The sequence below is a fragment of the Verruconis gallopava genome (genome assembly GCF_000836295.1).
Source record: "Verruconis gallopava strain CBS 43764 unplaced genomic scaffold supercont1.52, whole genome shotgun sequence".
NCBI classification, from domain to species: Eukaryota; Fungi; Ascomycota; class Dothideomycetes; order Venturiales; family Sympoventuriaceae; genus Verruconis; species Verruconis gallopava.
This window is the reverse complement of record NW_015622188.1, coordinates 105,653-124,428: the sequence shown is the minus strand read 5'-3', so window position 1 is coordinate 124,428 and position 18,776 is coordinate 105,653. Positions and strand designations below refer to the sequence as shown.

The 18,776-nt window shown below is 53.5% G+C and overlaps 9 protein-coding genes across 9 annotated transcripts; 5 read left to right on the top strand and 4 right to left on the bottom strand.

The window, feature by feature from the left end:
• Window positions 1-540: 540 nt before the first annotated feature.
• On the bottom strand, window positions 541-2,537 carry PV09_09054 (uncharacterized protein). Its single transcript, XM_016363045.1, has 3 exons — window positions 1,453-2,537; window positions 1,302-1,400; window positions 541-1,239 (listed from the first exon to the last, which is right to left on the bottom strand). Exons 1-3 carry the CDS (start codon window positions 1,554-1,556, stop codon window positions 957-959), a joined length of 486 nt encoding a protein of 161 aa, XP_016209156.1. The 5' UTR covers window positions 1,557-2,537; the 3' UTR covers window positions 541-956.
• Window positions 2,538-2,609: 72 nt separating this feature from the next.
• PV09_09053 (uncharacterized protein) lies at window positions 2,610-4,560 on the top strand. Its single transcript, XM_016363044.1, has 3 exons — window positions 2,610-2,966; window positions 3,021-3,052; window positions 3,105-4,560. Exons 1-3 carry the CDS (start codon window positions 2,772-2,774, stop codon window positions 4,420-4,422), a joined length of 1,545 nt encoding a protein of 514 aa, XP_016209155.1. The 5' UTR covers window positions 2,610-2,771; the 3' UTR covers window positions 4,423-4,560.
• A 992-nt stretch (window positions 4,561-5,552) lies between these two features.
• PV09_09052 (uncharacterized protein) lies at window positions 5,553-6,870 on the bottom strand. The gene is made up of 2 exons (XM_016363043.1): window positions 6,469-6,870; window positions 5,553-6,409 (listed from the first exon to the last, which is right to left on the bottom strand). The coding sequence occupies exons 1-2, from the start codon at window positions 6,533-6,535 to the stop codon at window positions 5,640-5,642; spliced, it is 837 nt and encodes a 278-aa protein (XP_016209154.1). The 5' UTR covers window positions 6,536-6,870; the 3' UTR covers window positions 5,553-5,639.
• Window positions 6,871-6,958: 88 nt separating this feature from the next.
• On the top strand, window positions 6,959-8,393 carry PV09_09051 (uncharacterized protein). Its single transcript, XM_016363042.1, has 3 exons — window positions 6,959-7,192; window positions 7,246-8,105; window positions 8,161-8,393. The coding sequence occupies exons 1-3, from the start codon at window positions 7,019-7,021 to the stop codon at window positions 8,210-8,212; spliced, it is 1,086 nt and encodes a 361-aa protein (XP_016209153.1). The 5' UTR covers window positions 6,959-7,018; the 3' UTR covers window positions 8,213-8,393.
• A 317-nt stretch (window positions 8,394-8,710) lies between these two features.
• PV09_09050 (uncharacterized protein) lies at window positions 8,711-9,109 on the top strand (the record flags this gene model as incomplete). The annotated part of the gene is made up of 1 exon (XM_016363041.1): window positions 8,711-9,109. One exon carries the CDS (start codon window positions 8,711-8,713, stop codon window positions 9,107-9,109), a length of 399 nt encoding a protein of 132 aa, XP_016209152.1.
• A 232-nt stretch (window positions 9,110-9,341) lies between these two features.
• Window positions 9,342-10,324, top strand: PV09_09049 (uncharacterized protein; the record flags this gene model as incomplete). The annotated part of the gene is made up of 3 exons (XM_016363040.1): window positions 9,342-9,357; window positions 9,822-10,126; window positions 10,190-10,324. The coding sequence occupies 3 exons, from the start codon at window positions 9,342-9,344 to the stop codon at window positions 10,322-10,324; spliced, it is 456 nt and encodes a 151-aa protein (XP_016209151.1).
• A 358-nt stretch (window positions 10,325-10,682) lies between these two features.
• PV09_09048 (uncharacterized protein) lies at window positions 10,683-14,357 on the bottom strand (the record flags this gene model as incomplete). Its single annotated transcript, XM_016363039.1, has 2 exons — window positions 10,683-12,917; window positions 12,978-14,357. 2 exons carry the CDS (start codon window positions 14,355-14,357, stop codon window positions 10,800-10,802), a joined length of 3,498 nt encoding a protein of 1,165 aa, XP_016209150.1. The 3' UTR covers window positions 10,683-10,799.
• Window positions 14,358-14,359: 2 nt separating this feature from the next.
• PV09_09046 (uncharacterized protein) lies at window positions 14,360-18,697 on the bottom strand. Its single transcript, XM_016363037.1, has 3 exons — window positions 18,516-18,697; window positions 17,897-18,441; window positions 14,360-17,830 (listed from the first exon to the last, which is right to left on the bottom strand). The coding sequence occupies exons 1-3, from the start codon at window positions 18,628-18,630 to the stop codon at window positions 16,760-16,762; spliced, it is 1,731 nt and encodes a 576-aa protein (XP_016209148.1). The 5' UTR covers window positions 18,631-18,697; the 3' UTR covers window positions 14,360-16,759.
• PV09_09047 (uncharacterized protein) lies at window positions 15,871-16,626 on the top strand (the record flags this gene model as incomplete). The annotated part of the gene is made up of 1 exon (XM_016363038.1): window positions 15,871-16,626. Exon 1 carries the CDS (start codon window positions 15,931-15,933, stop codon window positions 16,624-16,626), a length of 696 nt encoding a protein of 231 aa, XP_016209149.1. The 5' UTR covers window positions 15,871-15,930.
• Window positions 18,698-18,776: the final 79 nt, after the last annotated feature.

The window sequence follows — 18,776 nt, the reverse complement described above, 5'->3', positions numbered from 1 at the left end:
ACTTAGTCAACCCACTTACAAGTCGGCCCGGCTGTCGCTCACTTAATGCCGCAAAAAATGCCGCTAGACTTGACCCCAGATCTGTCTCCATCATCGACTTGGAGACGGATTGTGGCGAAGAACCAATCATGGTGATGCTGGGACGGCTCAAAACGTGGGGCAAAGCGTTGGGCAGCTGCTGACGCCAGCCAACGACGGGGATGAGTCCGCTAATAAACTTTGGTGCACTGCGCCCGCTATACACATGAAGCTCTTCTGAGTAGGCATTTAACCATTTGCAGCTTTCTCGCGTCCTTCTTTACGAAGTGCGGCTGCCACTTCTCGTTAGGGATCGTACGAGCTGGGAGCGGCGCCGGCAGACTCAGCAATCTGACTCGCATGAAGGCGCCTTAGCTGTCTTTACGAGATCAGTCGGCGTGTGTACATGCTAGACGCGCTTGCGACTGCACCGCAGTCCTGTACGGAGACGGTGGCCAAGGTCGACAAAGCTGTTTTTGTGTCGCCGTTTTGCAGCCTCTTGAGAAAGCCTCTTTTGAGCTCGTAGAGCACGCAGACAGCCAGAGCCATTGGGCATACCGCTCGCAAGCAGCAGGTACATGAGAGCAAGGCTTGTGCTACACCATGATATCAGTTCACACCCAGCTTTCGGAGCCTGTTAATAACATCTCAATCCTCGACCATGTGCTCCGTGAAGACAGTCTGCTGATGACCATGGAATGGTTCTCTTGTAGGCAAGCAGACTCTTGAAAATGCCGGACATATCACGGCTGTCGGTATCCCTGCACTTTTCATGTTGAGATTACGTTTGGATTGGAACATCTGGACACGATCGATGTGTGGAATGGAATATATTAGACACTATAGCGCCTCCGAACCTATCCACGCAGGTGTTGATGAACTGCCAAGACACACCATGCCACATTAAACATTCCAAACTGTCCTCCTCGATACCGGTCTCACATCAGACCAAAGAAACTAAGAGCCACAGCCAGGAGCCCGGTAGCCGGAGCAACGACGCCAGCTGCGTTCTGCTGCAGTGAGGTGGAAGATGCGGACGCGGAGGATTTGGTGCTGGAAGCAGTGCTGCTGCTAACCGAAGCTGCGGATGTGGCGGACGTGGCGAGAGTAGAAGCTTTGGAAGACGAAGATGGTGCGAGCTGCTTGGCCGCGTTGCACCAGGAGGTTTGCTGCTGCTCAGCGGCGAACCTGTCCTGGTCACCCGGGCAGTTGTTATAGCAACTACGGCTGATTAGAACGCGTTCTTACGCTCTCCAGAAGGAACCCCCCGATTTTAGACTTACGTTACGACCTGAGTCTGGGCATCGCACATGCACTGCCAGTCATTGGGTGCGCAAGCATCGAGAGGAATCTTCGTGGTGGCCAAGCAAGAGTCGACGATGCTGTGAGAGAGTTCAGAAAGAATAGACAAGCAGATACAATTGAGCTACTCACTTCTGCGCAGCACAAGTCGAGCCGGAGCTGGCAGCAGTCGTGGTTGCGGTCTGGGCTGAGACGAGACCGGCGGCGGCAACAGCGAGAGCGACGGAGAAACGCATTTTGGCCGAGGGGATTCTTGGCTATTACGAAAATGTGTAAGAAGAACGAGAGTGATGAGAAAAGGCCCAAAGCGAGTGATGGGACGGTGAATTTGAAACAAAAAGTGTTCTGTGACTTGAGTCGGAAGTCAAAACAACCTGAGAATTAGAAGGGGGATCCACACTGAACTTTATACGATCAACGAGGAGAGGTCACCAATCTCGGAAGAAGCCTTCAGAGGACGCCATGTGGTCCTGGCCGAGAAGCCAAAACGCAGTGGCCATCAGAAGGCCAAAAAACGGTTCTGTAGTGCTACAAGCGTGGCCCATTGATTCGGTTCGTTTGCCGTGTACGATGCGCTCTAATGCACGGAATGAATATTGGTTCAGCATGATGCTTGTAACGATCAACCGATGGGAGTGGCAATCATATGCACCCCAGTACAAAAATATCTCTCGTCGCTCGTTGACGGCCGGGGTGGTGGAGTGTTTTGCCGGCCCGGAAGGGTGGTAATTGACCGTCGCCAGCCTCATCACAAGCAACGCACAAATAACCAGATGATTGGCTTCGGGACAGCCACCATCGGTCCGTGGCGAGCTTTCCAAACCTCCTTTTTGTCGGCAGCACTAGAGCTGATGTAGGTTCGTGCATCGACCAAGAGATCTCACGGGCGGATGATCCCCGGATTTTCGCTGCCCGGTGTCGGACGCCAGCGAGACGTCGTTATCGTTCGCTTTTCGCACCATCAGTTCATTGTTTGCCACGGCCAGGAACATCGAAAGGTGAGCAGATGCTGTCGGGACGTGTCGCAGGGTGCGACGGCAGAAGGGGTTTTGGGACTTGTAGTAAGCGCGCGTGACAAAGCCACGTCGTTCGAAGTCTTGTGCGACAAGAGCTTGCCGCTAGGAATTTCTGAACATAGATCTGCTCGCCGCAAAGGCGGAATTTGGGTTTGCAAAGTCCAGAGGTCGGGTGATGGGAAGCTAAGAACTTATCGATGAACAATACCCTAGCGGTCTGCATGATGGCCAAGGGGCACGCCCGTCACGTACGTGCGGAGACGTGGTTTGGATGGAGAATCGGCGTGAAACCACGCAAAGGGTTCGGCGATGACACGGCTTCTCCATCAACTTTTGCTTTGCCAGTCCTCTCCGTTCCAGCCTTTTTTTCTTTTTTTTTTTTTTTAAAAAAAAAAAGACAAAAATCACTCGCCGTATCTCTTATTGACAAGCGTAATGGCAACGCTGGCCACTTCGCTGCCCGCGAAGTCTGACGCTACGGCCGTGATTGTTCCTGGTTCGACGTCGTTGTCCGTCTCATTCGCCGAGCTCGACGCAGAGATCCGCTCCTTCCAGCGGAAGCTTGCAAAGCTCGGCATCGGCCATGGAGCCGCTGTATCTATTGCTCTGATTAACAGCTATGAGTTTATCGTACTGCTTCCCTAGACTCCAATCTCACAGCGAGAGCTGACTCTGGCTGTCTAGGTCTCTTTCCTTGCGGCAGGTTTCCAAAGAGCGTAAGCCAGACGACGCGGTTCTATGACATAGGCAACTAAGCGTACCTCGTAGCATTGCAGCCCCGTTGAATCCGGCCTATAAACAGTCTGAATTCGAGTTCTACATCGACGATCTGAGTTCCTCGTTAGCCCTTGTTCCCAGGGGTGCGTATGACGAAGATGCACCCGCCGTACGAGCGGCTCGAAAGTACAATGCGGCCATCGCAGAGTGTTACTCGAATGGCAAGGAGGTCGTTCTTGACGTGAAAGAGCTTGGGAAACTGAAGGGCAATGGGGACAAAAAGATTGAGTCCGCGCGGCCAGATGACGTCGCCCTCGTCTTGCATACTTCGGGAACCACAGGACGGCCCAAAGCGGTGCCCTTGACGCATAGGAACCTCACAAGGACAATGAAGAATATCGAAGCAACGTACGATCTGTCATCTGAAGACAGGACGTACCTAGTCATGCCCCTGTTCCATGTCCACGGCCTGCTGGCTGGTTTTCTTGCGCCACTTGCAGCGGGAGGTTCTGTGATTGTACCACCCAAGTTTTCTGCGCAGCAATTTTGGTCCGATTTCATCGCAAATAAAGCGAATTGGTACACCGCCGTGCCAACCATCCATCAGATTCTACTCAAATCACCTCTGCCGCAGCCAGTACCTAACATTCGCTTCATACGAAGCTGCTCAAGCCCTCTCAGTCCCAAGGTATTTCATGAACTGGAAAAGGCGTTGAAGGCCCCCGTTCTGGAGGCGTACGCGATGACCGAAGCAGCTCACCAAATGTGTTCGAACCCGTTGCCGTCCAGAGGGAAACGCATTCCTGGGTCTGTTGGCATTGGCCAGGGTGTCGAAGTCAAGATCCTCGATGAAAACGGGAACGAGCTGCCGAGGGAAACAAATGGAGAAATTTGTATACGGGGGGAGAACGTAACCAAAGGATACCTAAACAACGAAGCAGCGAACGCCTCCTCGTTCACCAAAGATGGTTTCTTCCGCACTGGTGATCAAGGAAAGATGGATAAGGAAGGCTATGTCTACATCACGGGCAGAATCAAGGAGCTGATCAACAAAGGCGGCGAGAAGATTTCGCCGATAGAACTAGACAACATTCTGGTACAGCATCCTGCTGTGGGCGAAGCGGTCTGCTTTGCAATTGCCGACGAGATATACGGGCAAGATATTGGTGTTGCCGTCGTGTTGAAAAACGGCAATCAGCTGACGGAGAAGGATCTCGTGGACTGGATGAGAAACAAAGTGGTCAAATTCAAAGTGCCAAAGAGAGTTTGGTTCACTGACACGATGCCCAAGACGGCGACTGGTAAAATTCAACGAAAGAATGTGGCCGATGCCATGCTGAAAAAGGACGAGACTAGGGCGAAACTTTAGACAGAAAGACAGGATTGAATAAACACGAAGCCTGTTTAATATGTAGGGTACTTAATCGACTTTAACTTCGCCCGTAGACCTCTTTACCCCTTATTCTGCCGATGAGGGTGACATGCAAATGAAACCATTGTTATGGCAGGCAACAGTTCCCTAGAAGCCGTCGTAGTCTCAAGAGCTTATACCGGGGTTCGATGCCATTACCCGCATGTGAGAACTGCCTTTGTAATCCAGGTGACCTCGTCGACACCGCCCAGATCCGATCACTATGATATCGACTGTGGCACACACTAACGTCGTCGCTAGAACAGTCACAATCATTTACATGATCGAATAAGCCGCGATGAAAAAGAAAAAGACAGCAATAGAGCGAACACTACCGCTTCACTGTCGTCACATCTAGGCACCCCTCCTCTCCCCGGCAACCAAAGGCTTTGCGCTCCTGAGGTTTGCGGATATGCCTCACCATGCGAGATACTCGGGGAGAGTCTGAAGGCCACGGAGCTCCTATGGCCCGCCTCGTTGTTCAATTCGCGCAGCCCCACGCGCTACGTTGTCGTCTCGGGCGTGACCAAAGCGGACAGAAGACGAGCGGGACGATTGCAATGGCTCGGCTACGAAGTCGGCGTGGTCCTGCCGCACGGCACGAGTCTTGGTCCCCTTTTCGACTGTCGAACACGGGACGTTGCATTGCACGGACTGACGGCCAACATGGCAGGATCACGGAGACGTTTCGCAAGTACGGCATTTTCTTCAGCGGAGGAACTCCTGGACAGAGGCTGTCCCGACCTTTGGACCAGCGGGACGTCAAAGCGTGCGGTCGACACAGCTCACAGGAACGAGATCAAGCAAGCACTTCGGAGGCAATAGCATGGCAAGAAATAGACCGGTCGTCGGGATTTGAAAGACGGGTGATGTGCTTTGAGTATCAAAGTCTCAGGACGAAAGGATCGGGCTGAATGACCCCTCCCACCCAAAAAAAAAAAAAAAAAAAAAAACCTACGTCTTGACAACTTAACTCGGGGACAACGACATGGTTCCTTGTTGCATATTCAACAGATTAAGGGCATTTTCTTCTGTCTCCAAAGTGCATATGCGCTCGTCATCAGCGGGATTAAGGGCTCCAGCACAGACTCTCTCTCTCTCTCTCTCTCTCTCTCTCTCTCTCTCTCTCTCTCTCGCTCGTTGCATCCGGAGCAACGAAGTCCAAGATGTGCTCGTTACATGACGGAACAGTAACTAGGGCTGGAAACCTTGATCAAACTCGCCACCGCAGCTTCTAAGGCGCGGACCGTTCCCAAGCCGACGAGCACGGCTTCCTCTGCTTTGTCCTCGTTCGCTTCCATGAGCTTGGTGATGACGTGTCTCATCATGCTCTGGTCGACAATCTTCGGGGGCCGCCAGCCCTCTTTGTACGGCCACCGCTCCTCCTCGAACAGAATCCGCACCCACTCGAGAGGGGCGGCGCCATCCTTGCCGAGCATGTTGAGGAACAGCGCGGATTCGCCGTACGAGAGGATGACCTCCTTGATTCCGTAGCCGAACTCCTTTCCAGCGGCCTCGTGGCGCTCCTTGGACTGCTTGACACGGAAATAACGCGCTTTGCTCGCGCTCTTCCAGTTCGTCTCCTCGGGGCCGACGCCGGATGCGCCGCCCTCCGTCAAAGCGCCTTCCTTGTATATCTTCCACACCTCGGCCCAGCGCTCCTTGTTGAACTCGCTGTTGCTGCCGAACGCAATGTCTTCTCTGCTCAAGCTTACGTCGTGTTCAATCCAACCGTGCTTGTCGACGTGATTGAGGTCGAAGTTGTGCTCTTCCGCGTTCGGATTTGCGGCAACCCCTCCCCAAGCGAACACTGACGCCGTTGTCGCGTCCAAATGCAAGGCTGAGGTTAGGGCTTTGACAGCCATGGCTTTGGTGATGTTCTTGCCATCGTGAGGCAGGATACCGTGGTTTGCCAGCGCGTTTATCGCAGGGCACGGAGAACGGACTGGCGATAAGAGTCAATAATGCTCTGCACTCTTGCTATTCTCGGGCACCGGTCCATACCATCTCCTGGTCCAGCAGGCTTCCAGTTGTCCCAGTCGATTTCAGGATGCCCCTCTGGAGTAGCCATGCTGTTGAAATGACTGCGATTACACAACGAAAATGACTATGAGAGCGGGAATATAAACGGATGTGTGAAGAGGAGAATCAATGAAAGCAAGCCTGGGAAGACACTGGATCTATACTTCAATTCTCCATGTGGTAAGTAATCGTTGATACCTGGCCTCAGCTCATGCACGTTACGCATGGCGGGGAACCAGTTACATCGCCCACGATGTCAGCGCCGTGCATGCACCATGTTTCTACACGAGGCTTGGCCGGATTCGCCGATCGTGAATAAGGCAGCGTGATTCGCGAAGACTTGAAGCGTGGATGGACACTGTCTCGCTCATCTGGTCTTCGAACGCTGGCAGCTCCGAAGAAGCTGAGCGGGAGCGTCTCTGATGTGGGATGCCGATGCCGGATGAAAGCTCCACGACAGGGGCTGGACCATGTCAAATCGTCGTCGTTGTTCCTGCGTCACGACGAAACCAGACGTTTTTTTACAGTATAGATGCAGATAGTAAGAGGCCTGGGTTTCTGTCGCTTCGGTTCAGCGTCGTCGAAATCCTTTCCCCTCGGAACCCGTGTCTTTGGGAAATCTGTGACCACCACCCACCCGTCCAGGATGGCATCAACGTCTTCGGTACATGCACAGCCACAGAGCAAGAAGCTCCGCTACATTGATGTTGGTCCGCGATATGCCACCCTAGCCTGCATCCAGATACTGACAGTTTGCAGATTGGTATAAACCTAGGTGATCCTGTCTTCCGCGGCGAGTACCATGGCAAACAAGCCCACGAGGACGACTACGAAGAAGTGTTGCGACGAGCGTTCGACGTCGGGTGTGAAAAGTTCATGATCACTGGTTCTGATTTAAAAGAGTCGCGCCACGCTATCGATCTTGCCAAAGCCCACCCAGGTGTGTGCTTCGGCACGGTGGGTGTACATCCTTGCTCCGCAAAACAATTTGATAGCCATCCAGGAGGGCCGTCGAAGCTGCTGGAGGAACTCAAGAGACTTGCGTTGGATTCTAAAAGGAGTGGACATGCGGTGGCATTTGGCGAGATAGGGCTAGATTACGACCGCTTGTTCCTCACGGGAAAGGAGCAGCAGCTGAAGTACTTCGAGGCGCAACTGGACCTTGCCGTAGAAGTGCAGCTCCCTCTCTTTCTGCACTCGCGTGCCGCCGCCGATGACTTTGAGCGTCTCCTCTCTGCCCGATTACCCCAATTACCTCGAATGGGTCTTGTGCACAGCTTCACGGGTACAATGGAAGAAATGCAGCGGCTCGTCGCACTGGGCCTGGACATTGGCGTGAACGGCTGCTCGATGAAGACGGAAGAAAACGTAGAAGTTGTGCGAGCTATACCGCTGGAGAGGCTGCAGATCGAGACGGACGGGCCATGGTGTGAGATGCGGCCTAGCCACGCCAGCGCGAAATACTTGAAGGGCGCACCGCCGCTCCCAAAGAGCGTCAAGAAGGAGAAGTTCGTAAAGGGCTGCATGGTCAAGGGCAGGAACGAGCCGTGCGCCATCACAAACGTCGCATATGCTATAGCTGCCATCAAGGAGATTCCTGTCGAAGAGGTTTGCGAAGCGTAAGTTTTAATTTTTTGGGTGTCTGAAATGACGGACTGCTAATCTGCTCCCTAGTGCGTGGAACAACTCGATACGTATGTTTGGGCTTGGTGAGTCTCCGCCTTGAAGAGGTTCACCCAATACTGCGTTCGAAACGTCCAAGATTTGCGCTGTGTAGAAAAGAGGAGCAGGCCGGAAGTAGAGATAGATCACGGATGCCCAAAGCTGGAAAGTTTCCGAGCAGCGTAAAGACGCTTCGCTTCGTACTATCTAGCTACGAGGTCACAATATAGATAACTGTTGCGCACCAACTTGCTCCTTCGTCCTTGTGCCACTTGCATGTTGCCCGAGATCCGTTCGTCGAGGCCGTGGCTGCTGTACTCTGAGGCTGCTATGGGAGCACTGGACACAAGACGAAAAACAAGAGTCTCGTTTCCAAGGAGGGCAGGGAGAAATGCGTGTGACAAACTACGCGTCTCGAAGGTGCTGCCACGGCAAAAAACGATGCTGTGGATTCCACCGTCCTACTGTGGTAGTGGACGGGTTCTAGCAGCGCAAACAGCGGCGATGAGCATGGAGCTTCTGTTTTCACGACGCGCGCGCGTGTGTGAATGCCAAAGACGCTATGGTCTTTTCATTTCAACTCGACGGGCTGCCGGAGCCGGGAGCGTGGCATTATCCGTTGGGGAAACAATGCTTGACTACTGTCCGACAGGAGCTTCGACCGGGCACGCTGGACAGACCCGCAACGGGCGTGGTGCTGGGGCGAGAATGCCTTGTGGGGCCCCCCGGCGCATTACGTCAGCCGGCAAGCACCGACGATCAGCCCGATCTACGGCTCCCGACGCTGTCGAGGGCGAGGATCGTGGCCAGGAACAAAGAACGACGCGCCGGCTCAGACAGTGGCTCCAAATGGCCGCGGCTCACGATAGCCGGGTGCGGCGACCAGAAACCCATCAAGTTCTGCAGGAGTTCCAAGGACGCCGTCGACGGTCTAGCCCCATTGCGCGTGGTCGAAGCTTGATGGCGCTGGCCGGCTGCAACTTTTGGTGGCCAAGTGCGCGATCACATTGACGTCACCGCCCGTTTGTGCTCCTCCGCAGTCCTTTAAAGCCAGCGGCTTTGGTCGAGCAGCTCCTCGTTCTCTTCCGGTACAATCACAGACACGCCCAACTCGACTCGACTCAATTCTTCCATCGCCTTCATCTCTCTTCGTCCTTCGTGCACACAGACACCTCACGCGCCCATCAGTCGCCATGGCCACTCTTCACTGTACGTAGCTCCACCACATGCTTCTGCGAGCGGCCCCGATTGGCTGCCTGCCCCAACCTGGCATCACCAAGGCTCAGTGCCATCACCGTCATTGCCCGCGACGGAGCCGCGAGCGTCGTTACGGCGTTTGGGCTCTCAATCGCCAGCTTGAGCAGCAGCAGAACGAGCAGTGCCTCGCAGAGGCGAGCAGCTCCATTTCCCGAGGCTCCTCACACCGTTGCCTTTCTGCTGCTGTCAAGTTCCGTCTTCGCAGCACACGACACGCACACACACATACACGCACACCCCCTCTCTCTCCTGCTCTACACGCCTCTCCATTGCTCGAACACGACCTAGACCTCTATCCCCTCACACATACAAGCACGCAATGTCCTCGTTCAACCAATTGACACAGCCAATCGTGTCTGCTTTTGACTCCGTCTTCGTGGCCGTGTTCAAGACATCTGCTAAGCCCGCGATTCTAGACCTCCCGCCCGTCAAGCCATCCGCAATTGCGCTCGGCACCGTCTTCAACCATGCCGTCTCTCTCGCCGTGATGGCGCCCCTGTTTGGCGAGACATACAACCGTGCTCAGGCTGCCAACACGAAGGAGGAGTTCTTCAAGTCAAAGGAAGCCGCTACCGCCGCCGCTACTTGGGGCTCGTCTCTGCTCGGCTCCGCCCTTCAGTCGTACGGCGTCGGCGCCCTCATCAACGCCACCGGTACCTTGAGCTACAAGGGTGCTGCCTACCTCGGCTCGCTGATCTTCTTCGCCTCTGCTGCCCCATCCGTACGTTGCCCAATGCCACGTTAGGCCATGTGTCGACGAGCTTGTCTAACGAATCTGCAACAGGTTGTATCGCAGGTCCTCACCGAGAAGCGTCCGCTGGACACTGTCGCCGTCGGTGTTCTTGCTCGCATCTTCGAGACTGTTGGCCTGTCACTGTTCCTCACCTACTGGGGCACACGCACCAACCCATTCGACTAAACGCTTTCCCCCGGGAAACTTAGGGCGTCCGGAAGAACCGTGTAATAGTGGTCATCTATCTCACTTTCATCATGGCTCATGGAACACTGAGCCATGTTTGCTGAATTGATCTCGCCCCCTGATATGTATGCTATAAATCAATAAATATGCATTTCGGCGACGGAATTCCGGTTTTCTTTTTTCCTCTAATTGATTTTCTTGAATATATAGCCTTCAAACTTATGTCGACAGCTTCGACGATAATAAACACTTCTGCATCTGCCGAAACTAGCTATCTTAGCAAAACCCTAGCTCTATTTCTTTTATCTCTCTTTCTCTCTTACACCCCCCCCCCCCCCCCCTTCTCAATCTATATTTGTATATATTCATTTTTATTTTTTTTTAAAGAGAAAATCGTGAAAGCCGAGAAACCTACGAAGAAAAAAAAAAGTCCGCCGCAGATATGCGCACATGAAGGTCACTGGTCACATCATTTCTAGTCCCGAAAGACCTCTTCGACGTATCTGTCACCCAGAAGCCGCTTCACGTCTTCGCCGGCAATTAGAGATAGATTCGCAAAGACGCCCTCGGCAGCGACCTCGTTCGCGCAGACGAACACGACGCACGATGGGTCCTTGAGTTTCTCGGCCAACCGAGACCTGGTCTCGGGTAGCAACATGCGATCTTGCACCCGCTTCTTTTCGGGGTTGCTGGGCGTGAGTTCGACGATGTCAAGCAGCCCTGCTCTTGCCGCTGGTTGGACAAGATGTTCGATGAGCTCTGAATCGACGTCCTTGAAACCCGCGAAGAGGCTGATTGATCCCCTCGCACTTCTGGCGTCCAAACGTGCTCGGCGACCGGTGCCTGGTAGACGCGATTCGCCGCCTAAGGAGTTGCGTCGCCGGTGTGCGGACGAGCGTCCTGAACGGTGTTCAGAAACGGGTGCATGTTCGATCCGCTTCGGCTCTCTCGACAAGGCGCCTGATGTCCCTAGTCGACCAAACTCGCCAGAGGCTCGGGAGCTGTCGACGAAGCGACGCTGTAGTATGGCACGCACAGGACCGATGCCCGAGCCTGTGCTGACGGCAATAAGCGGAGCGCTTGGCTCGTGTGCCCGGATCAGCTTCCCAACGTCGGGACTTGCGAGACTGAAACGCATGGTGTCGCCGAGTCGTGCCTGCTGAAGGAATGTGTCGCTGAAGCGACCACCTGGATTTACCTTAACCATGATATCAACAACATTGCCTTTGCCTCCTTCCAACACCTTGTCCGTTCGGAAGTGCTCCGGGCACGAGGCGACTGAGTACAGTCGAGGCGTGATCGAGCTCATGTCCTTACAGATGCTCTCAACAATGGCATCCATGATGAGTCTTCTCATCTGGCCATCGGTCAGCACGTCCCGTGCCTTCGCGCGTCTCAGAAGTTCTTGCTGCTCAGAACTCATCCGGTCGAAACCAGGGCACCAGCTCAGCGTCTTGAAAGGCTCGTCCAAGTCTACGTACTTGCTGAAGAAGTCGCGAGCTGTCTCTCGATGCCACGGCAAAGTGTCAGTTGCCTTGAGATGCAGAGCGTCCAACACTTCTGCCACCTTTCCTTCCGGATTCGGGGGCAAGATCTTGATGTGATCTATTTCATGGCACTTCAAATCGCCAATATTTAAGCTGATGTGGGTTAAGCCTCTTGGATGACGTTTTTCCTTGCGCACGAGCATTGCTGTAGGCATGTCAGCCATGAGCATGTTCTTGCGTTTGGACTCGATCGGCGACGAGGAGGCTTTGGTAGGTTTTGGAGCTCCGAAGACAAGATGATCAATCGCATCGGTCCACCGATTGAAAGATTCCCAGTCGGGATTGCGCACAGCTGTGTCACCGGAGAAATAGTCGTCAAACAGAGATCTGCAGCCAAGCTTAACCATGAGCTCTTGAACGACCTTCGCGGAGGCATTATACGTGTCCCCGTACGTGCTGTCGCCATTGCCAAAACAAGAAAACCGGGGAGGGGACGTCATACGCTCCGCGGATTGGTAACGTTCAATGAACCTCTGTGCATTAGGAGGGATGGCACCGCGTCCCGTTGTACTTGATATAATGAAGATTATGTCTTCTTCGCCCGTGGCTGCAAGATCAAGCTTGTTAAGAGGTTGCTCAGACCTGACATCAAAGCTGCCTGTGATTCCGCACACGCGTTTCCGCATCGTTGCGTGCAGCTTCGTTGCCATCTTCCTGGCGCTGACGCCAGCGCTGCAGAAGAAGATTTGGATGGTGGGCCGGCTGACGGAGGGGCTGCTGGAGATGCTCGATGATGTTTTATCGCATGATCGTTCAAAGTCAGGCGATTCCCGAGTCCAGGCTTTGACTGGGTCCTGAACATGCTTGCATATCAAAGGCTTCGGCTGATAATTGGGAAGGCCACCTCGGTGCCAAAGTGAGATGATTGAGCCTTGAGGAGGTGCAATCCAGTACGGATCGGCTGGCAAACTGAAGCCTGTCCGTTCCTTGTACTCCTCGTCGTAGTTCTGATACTCCATTGAACTCGTCAAGGAGTCTGTCATGGTAACTTGCTCGTTCATGTACGAATAATACACGGCGAAGTTGAGTTCCGCCTGGGCTCGAGACTGTTGTAGCCGTTAGTCGCGGACGCTTCACATGATCTGCATTGGTTCTAATGGACTTACTAAAGCAACCAGTCGCTTATATTCCGGCAATTCGTCAAGCGGTGTCGAAGGATCATCGCTTAAACTAAGTGCTTGGACGATGGCTGGCAGACTGTTGTACCTGAATGTGTCCGCCAAATTGCGAATACCAATCTCAGCGTCCATGAACCAGCCTATGAACGGACTTGCGGTGTACTGATTGCCACCGATGTCGAATCCCAATCGGCTAAGTGCGGGAGCAAGGACCCAGCGAAGATCTAGCTCTTTGAACTCTCGTTGATAACGAGGATGTGTGATGCGAACAGTGCGTTGCAGTTCGAGCGGAATCTCCATCATGCATGGTTTGTCGTTTTCGGCCATGACCACGAGGGGCAGCAAATCCCAGCGAGATTTATTCACCGGCGGTTTCCAGCCGAACTTGATGATGGCGTTGGTGATTTCTTCGTTTGCAGGGTCGCCGAGGACTGAACCATCCGGCATGCGATATCCGGCAAACGCCAGTATCTGATGATTCCAGACCATAGGACCTCGTTTTCCAGGTAATCGTGCGGGGAAGATGAAGGCGGAGGGTAGAATGTGCCCACGATTGAAAGCCTCCACCATGCTGTCCAGAATTGCACGAGCCATGTCATGGCTCGAATGTACATTTCGAAAGTCGTACAACGTTAAGCTCTGGTGCTCTGACCGCATGATGCATCGGCGAGAGTTCCTCCATGCTGCACGCAGCCCGTACTCCAATTCCTCAGTCGTCTGATGCCACGTGCCCCCTGCCAGGTCAATACGCTGGTTTCCGTTCACGTCTGTGACGGTGGTGACGATCGAAGAGTCTAAGATCTGTGCCAGAGCTTCATCTATGCGCTTTTGTAGATGCTCATCCGACTCTATGACTCCGTGGTCCCGGCATTCTCTTAAAAAGTCGGTGGCCTCCTGCTGAATCTCTGCCAGCGGTCTGTCTCTGCCAACTCGCGTCTCATTCGTGCGCGTCATACGACCGGACTGGCAAAACTGCGGAGTACATCCTGTCGGAGCCAATGTACGATGTGCCTGCCGAATTCGTTCGAACTCCTGTTGTGCCTTCGCATAGATTTTGATACCCGCCAAGCACGGTGGTCGGCCACCATCGCCGTCCATCGCCTCTGCCACATAGTGATCTGAAAGCTTTAAGTCACGGTCAGTCTCTGACCGGCTATCTACTTCGGTAAGACCAAAACCTACGCTAGTCTTTGAGCTGGTTAGGGAGCTGGTTTCGCTGCCACCACCCGTTTCTTCCCCAGATGAGTCGAATGCGTTCAAACTCTCGTCGTTGGTCAATTGAATCATTGCCGAAGTTTGGAACCCTGCAGGACACTGGGAAGGAGTAGAGGCTGTAGGATTGAGTGCATCGAGGTAGTCGACAGCCATGCCGCTGCCTTTGGCGATAACGTATGTTAATGTAGATTGCGGTGCGTTTGAGGATGCTCCAATGGCAGAAGCTCCTAAAGAAGCCAAGGTATTCTAGAAGCTGCAAATGTTGCAGTTGGTCGTATGTTGGATTATGATGCTGCCTTCTAATGAATAACGAGGAGGACACCTGTGTTTTGCAGTACAGGGCGCTCAATATAAACGGCCAGTGGACAAGTGCTAATAGTGGGTCATTGCGAAAGGAAAGATACAATGACTGTGACTCGGAAATCCGCAGAATTTCATCTGAACCAAAGAATGTGCTGGTGATTGTGTCACGGACCTGCTCTAAGCTAAGTTCAATGAGCCCATGGAAGGAGGATTACATTAGACGCTCAATGGAGGCACGCCATGCCGTATGGCCCCTGATTTATATGCACCTTTATTCCGCGAACTATGCATCGTCGGTAGGTTTAATCGACGCCGCCTGATACAGGTCGTCCATTCCGTCCACTCGATGAACCACGCATTGATGTAATTTGCCGCAAGCTGGGGTTTGCTCTATGGCCAGTATGCAAATCCTATTCCTACAACCTTGCTTCAAGATCTTTCCCGATCGGGGATGTACTCAGAATCGCTCTTTCTGGACCTTTAATAATGTTGAATGGTTGTCTGGCCACACAATTTGACTCGCCGCACAGCATGAGAAAAGGAAACATAGAACAGATCCCGTAGAACAGTTGCTGCTGCCTCGCCCTCGCAATAGCTCCGGGTGCGGCAATTTCGGCCGGTCGCTCTGATCATCTTGAATTCTCATGCGGCTGAAGACCACGGTAGAAGCTGCAAATTCATCATTCACTGGATGATGTGCATACGTACGGCGTCACCAAAGGACCAAGCTTGAGAATAAAAAAAGCCTTGGAACATCTGCGAGAGTAAGCTAAGAAACTCGGGGAGGACGATACTCTTAGAGAACGGAGTTTAGTCTTCCATTTGCCCAGATGGGACAAGATCTTGAGCCAGAACTTCCAAACACCAAGCCGTTTGTGCATAGATCGACTAGCGGATCAACGAGACAAGAGAAATGCAGGAAAGATGAGTAGCTGCCAAAGTGGAGCGAGGTTTCGGTCTATGGTACATGGAAGCTGTGCGGCGTAGCGGAGAGACGACGCTGCCGCTCTTCGCTCAATGGACAATGGACTTCGAGAAACCGCTCTCCGATAGCGGAAGAAGGCTTTTCAAGTCTTGTTGTGGACAAATACATTTGAAGACGAAGCCGTGGGCAAGAAGTTGAGAAAGCTGTTCTCGATTGTCAATGTCGTCGTTACGCCCAGAAGCGCGAAGACATGGTGCGACCAATAAGCGCAGCAGACCAGAACGGGAAACTCATGGAGTAACTCGAGATATGCCTGTTAGGTGGGGAAACGGAAAGCATATCCGAATCCAGCTACGGTATGCTAACGTCACTTCGATCTTCGTTTTACTTGAGATAAAAAGATGATATGACGCGGAGACTTCGAAAATTTCAAGCGAGACGGTTCCGACCTGAACCCCTTGATTTTCAGACAACAGCGACAAGAGAAAATCGAAAACCATGGTGGTCGCCAGAACGTACAATCTACCGCCGACGGATCTCGTTCCGAACTCCAACTTTCCGCTCATCCATTATCCTGGCGTGCTATCTGGTATGAATGCATCGCCAGAAAAGGTGCACCAGCTCTTTGCGCGCAACGGATGGGAGACGCAGTGGATCTTTCGATACGGAAAGTCCCAGGTCTCGCATTATCACTCCAAGACGCACGAATGCATGGCCGTCTTGACAGGGCATGCAACGATACGCTTTGGCGTTGCGGACACGAGTGACGATCTTGACGAGAGCACGTACGGGAAGGGATATGAGTCCGGGGGCATAGAATTGCAGGCGAGGCCAGGAGATGTATTTATCATTCCAGCTGGCGTTTCGCACAAGACGTTTGACGCTACCGACGGCGGAACCATAAAGCTGCTCACGCCCGGCGACGGTCACGGCATCCAGGCCGATGACGTGGGCAAAGCATTGTCCGAAATCGAGCTGTCCGGATTTACCATGATCGGGGCATATCCGAAAGGTGGCGTTTGGGACTTTGCAGTTGGCGGCGAAGCCAAGGGGCAGTATGAGCAGGTCTGGTCCGTCCCGAAGCCGCCGCAGGATCCTGTTCTTGGAGACTCGAACGAGGGTCTGTGTCGTCTGTGGCAAGATTCTCCGTCTAAATCGGCTAAAGTCTGTCCGAGCGAGCGAGCAAAGCTTTGAACAAATGAACTTTGTCTTGGCACATCGGTTGAGTTCCGACTGGAATTGGCCAGTTTTGACAGATTGCCATCGTCCTCAAATGCTCTATACCAAGACGTTTCTGCTGAAAATGTCGTAGCTCGGATCTTGCCAATCAATCAACTTCCATTTCGTCGCCATCGGCATCAGCATCGGCATCGCCGTCCTCCTCTTCCTCCGGCTCGTTGCCGTCAAATTGACTACCCTCGCCTTCTTCGTCCTCCCCTTCGGCGTCTTTCTCGTCTTCGTCCTCATCATCTCCCTCCTCTTCTCCGGCGCCTTTCGCCTCTTCCTCGTCCTCTTCATCATCCTCTTCTTCAGCGCGCGGAGGCTCTTCTTCTCGTTTCACTTCCGTACCAGCTTCCCCTTCAGTCTTCTCCTTCTGCAGCTCCTTGCGTAGTCCTCCTTGCACACGTGCCTCCGCCTCCTCTTTTTCGAGCACTTTTCTTGCGTCGACGAGCTTCTGTATCTTCTGAATCAAGGTCTCGAACGCATCCATGACGCGCTGAGTTGGTAGTTGAAGAACGTCCGGAACACCGAGCTCGACCAGAGCAGCGGTGATCTTTTGCGTCTGAATCTGCGACTTGGCCTGTCGCATCTTGAGCAGTTTGTCTGAGCGGAAGGTAACACCTGAAGTGAGGCGGTCGTGCGTCGTGATGCCGTATTTTTTCTCGGCACGAGCGTCCAGCTGGCGCACCGGCTGGGACGCGGACGTGCCGCCCTTTTTGACCTGTGTAGTGTTTTGAGCGGGCTCGCGATGGTGTGTTGTTGAAGCATTCGTGCCGTTCGTGAGTCCACCAGGGGTAGCCAGTTCATTCGTGTTCATGGAAAGGCGGCCGCGCGCTCGCCTGTTCCTATCCTGAGCAAAGAGCTGGTTGTACAACTGGTTGAGTTCTGCAAATGTAGAAGGCACGTTGCCCGGCCTCGACGTTGGATGGTCCAGTCGTTGTCGAACTTCTGCGCGCTCGGCCTCGAACTTCTGTGCTGAGATCATGATGCGCTGTAGCTCCGCCAGTAGATATTCCTCCTCTCGAATCTCTTCCAACGGACGCTCGAACAGTCGCCAGCCAAGCTCCTTGCGCTGGAGCTCCAAGTCCGGCCTGTACTTGGTAAGGGTTTCGTACAGGGCGAATTCGGTCTCGTTCATCCCGGACTCTCCTCCATGTTCCAATGCTAAACATTTTGCCTGTGCGTTTCGTAAGTGAACTGCGTCCAAGGTGGCTCGAATGCAAAGCTGCTAATTTCAACATACCCATACTTGATAGTAACGAGCCTTGAGCGACTCCAGCGTCCTTGCGTCCTGTGGTCTGGCCAGAGCCGTGGCGTCGTCCGAGGAAGCACCGGGTGGCCACTCGTACCGGTCTATGATGATGGGCCATTTCTGAGCATATTCCTTCACTAGCCCGATCAAGTAATCCGTCTCTTCTCTGCTCCAGTCGTCGCTCTTGAGGTGTGCCTCGTACTTCTCATCATCGTACTGTGGAACCGATATATCGACGTTATATTTGGCAAATCTGTACGGCTCAGACGCATCGGGGTCCTTGTTCTCGATGTCCATTGCGTCTGGACCGGCATCTGGAGCTGCAGCGGCAGCAGGAGCCTTGTTGGGCTTATGTCTCTTCCAGTGACGCAGCCGGAGACCGTCTGTGCGAGCCTCGTTGGTGAATGGCGCGAATTCCCAGTGAGCAGGCTTGAAGTCACGCTTAAGCTTTGCGCGGAAAGTTTTGGTTGAGTCGAGGATGGAGACAGGGGGGGCGCGGTCGCCATGGAGGGCCAGGACTTCTCTATTGATTCCAGCTTTGAATTGTGTGTCAGCACGTTGTGTATGTACGTGTGCGTGTGTGTCATCGATCGTGGTGATGTATACGCACTCAGTCTCTTGGTTGCAACGGGCTTCGGCTTCTTGGGCGCCGGCGCCGCTGCTGGAGCAGCGCCATTCTGGGCAGCCAGGCCCATAATGTCCTTGACATCGCGCGACGACGCCATCGTGGTCTCTGCCGCCTGGTCTTTCTTGCGTGCGTTGTGGAAGTGAAGGAAAGAAAAGCGTCACGCGTCACGGATCTTGAAGAAGGACCAACGTAGATCCGAAGCTGCCTCAGGAACAAACATGTGCATGGCCCAGGCCCGTCTCC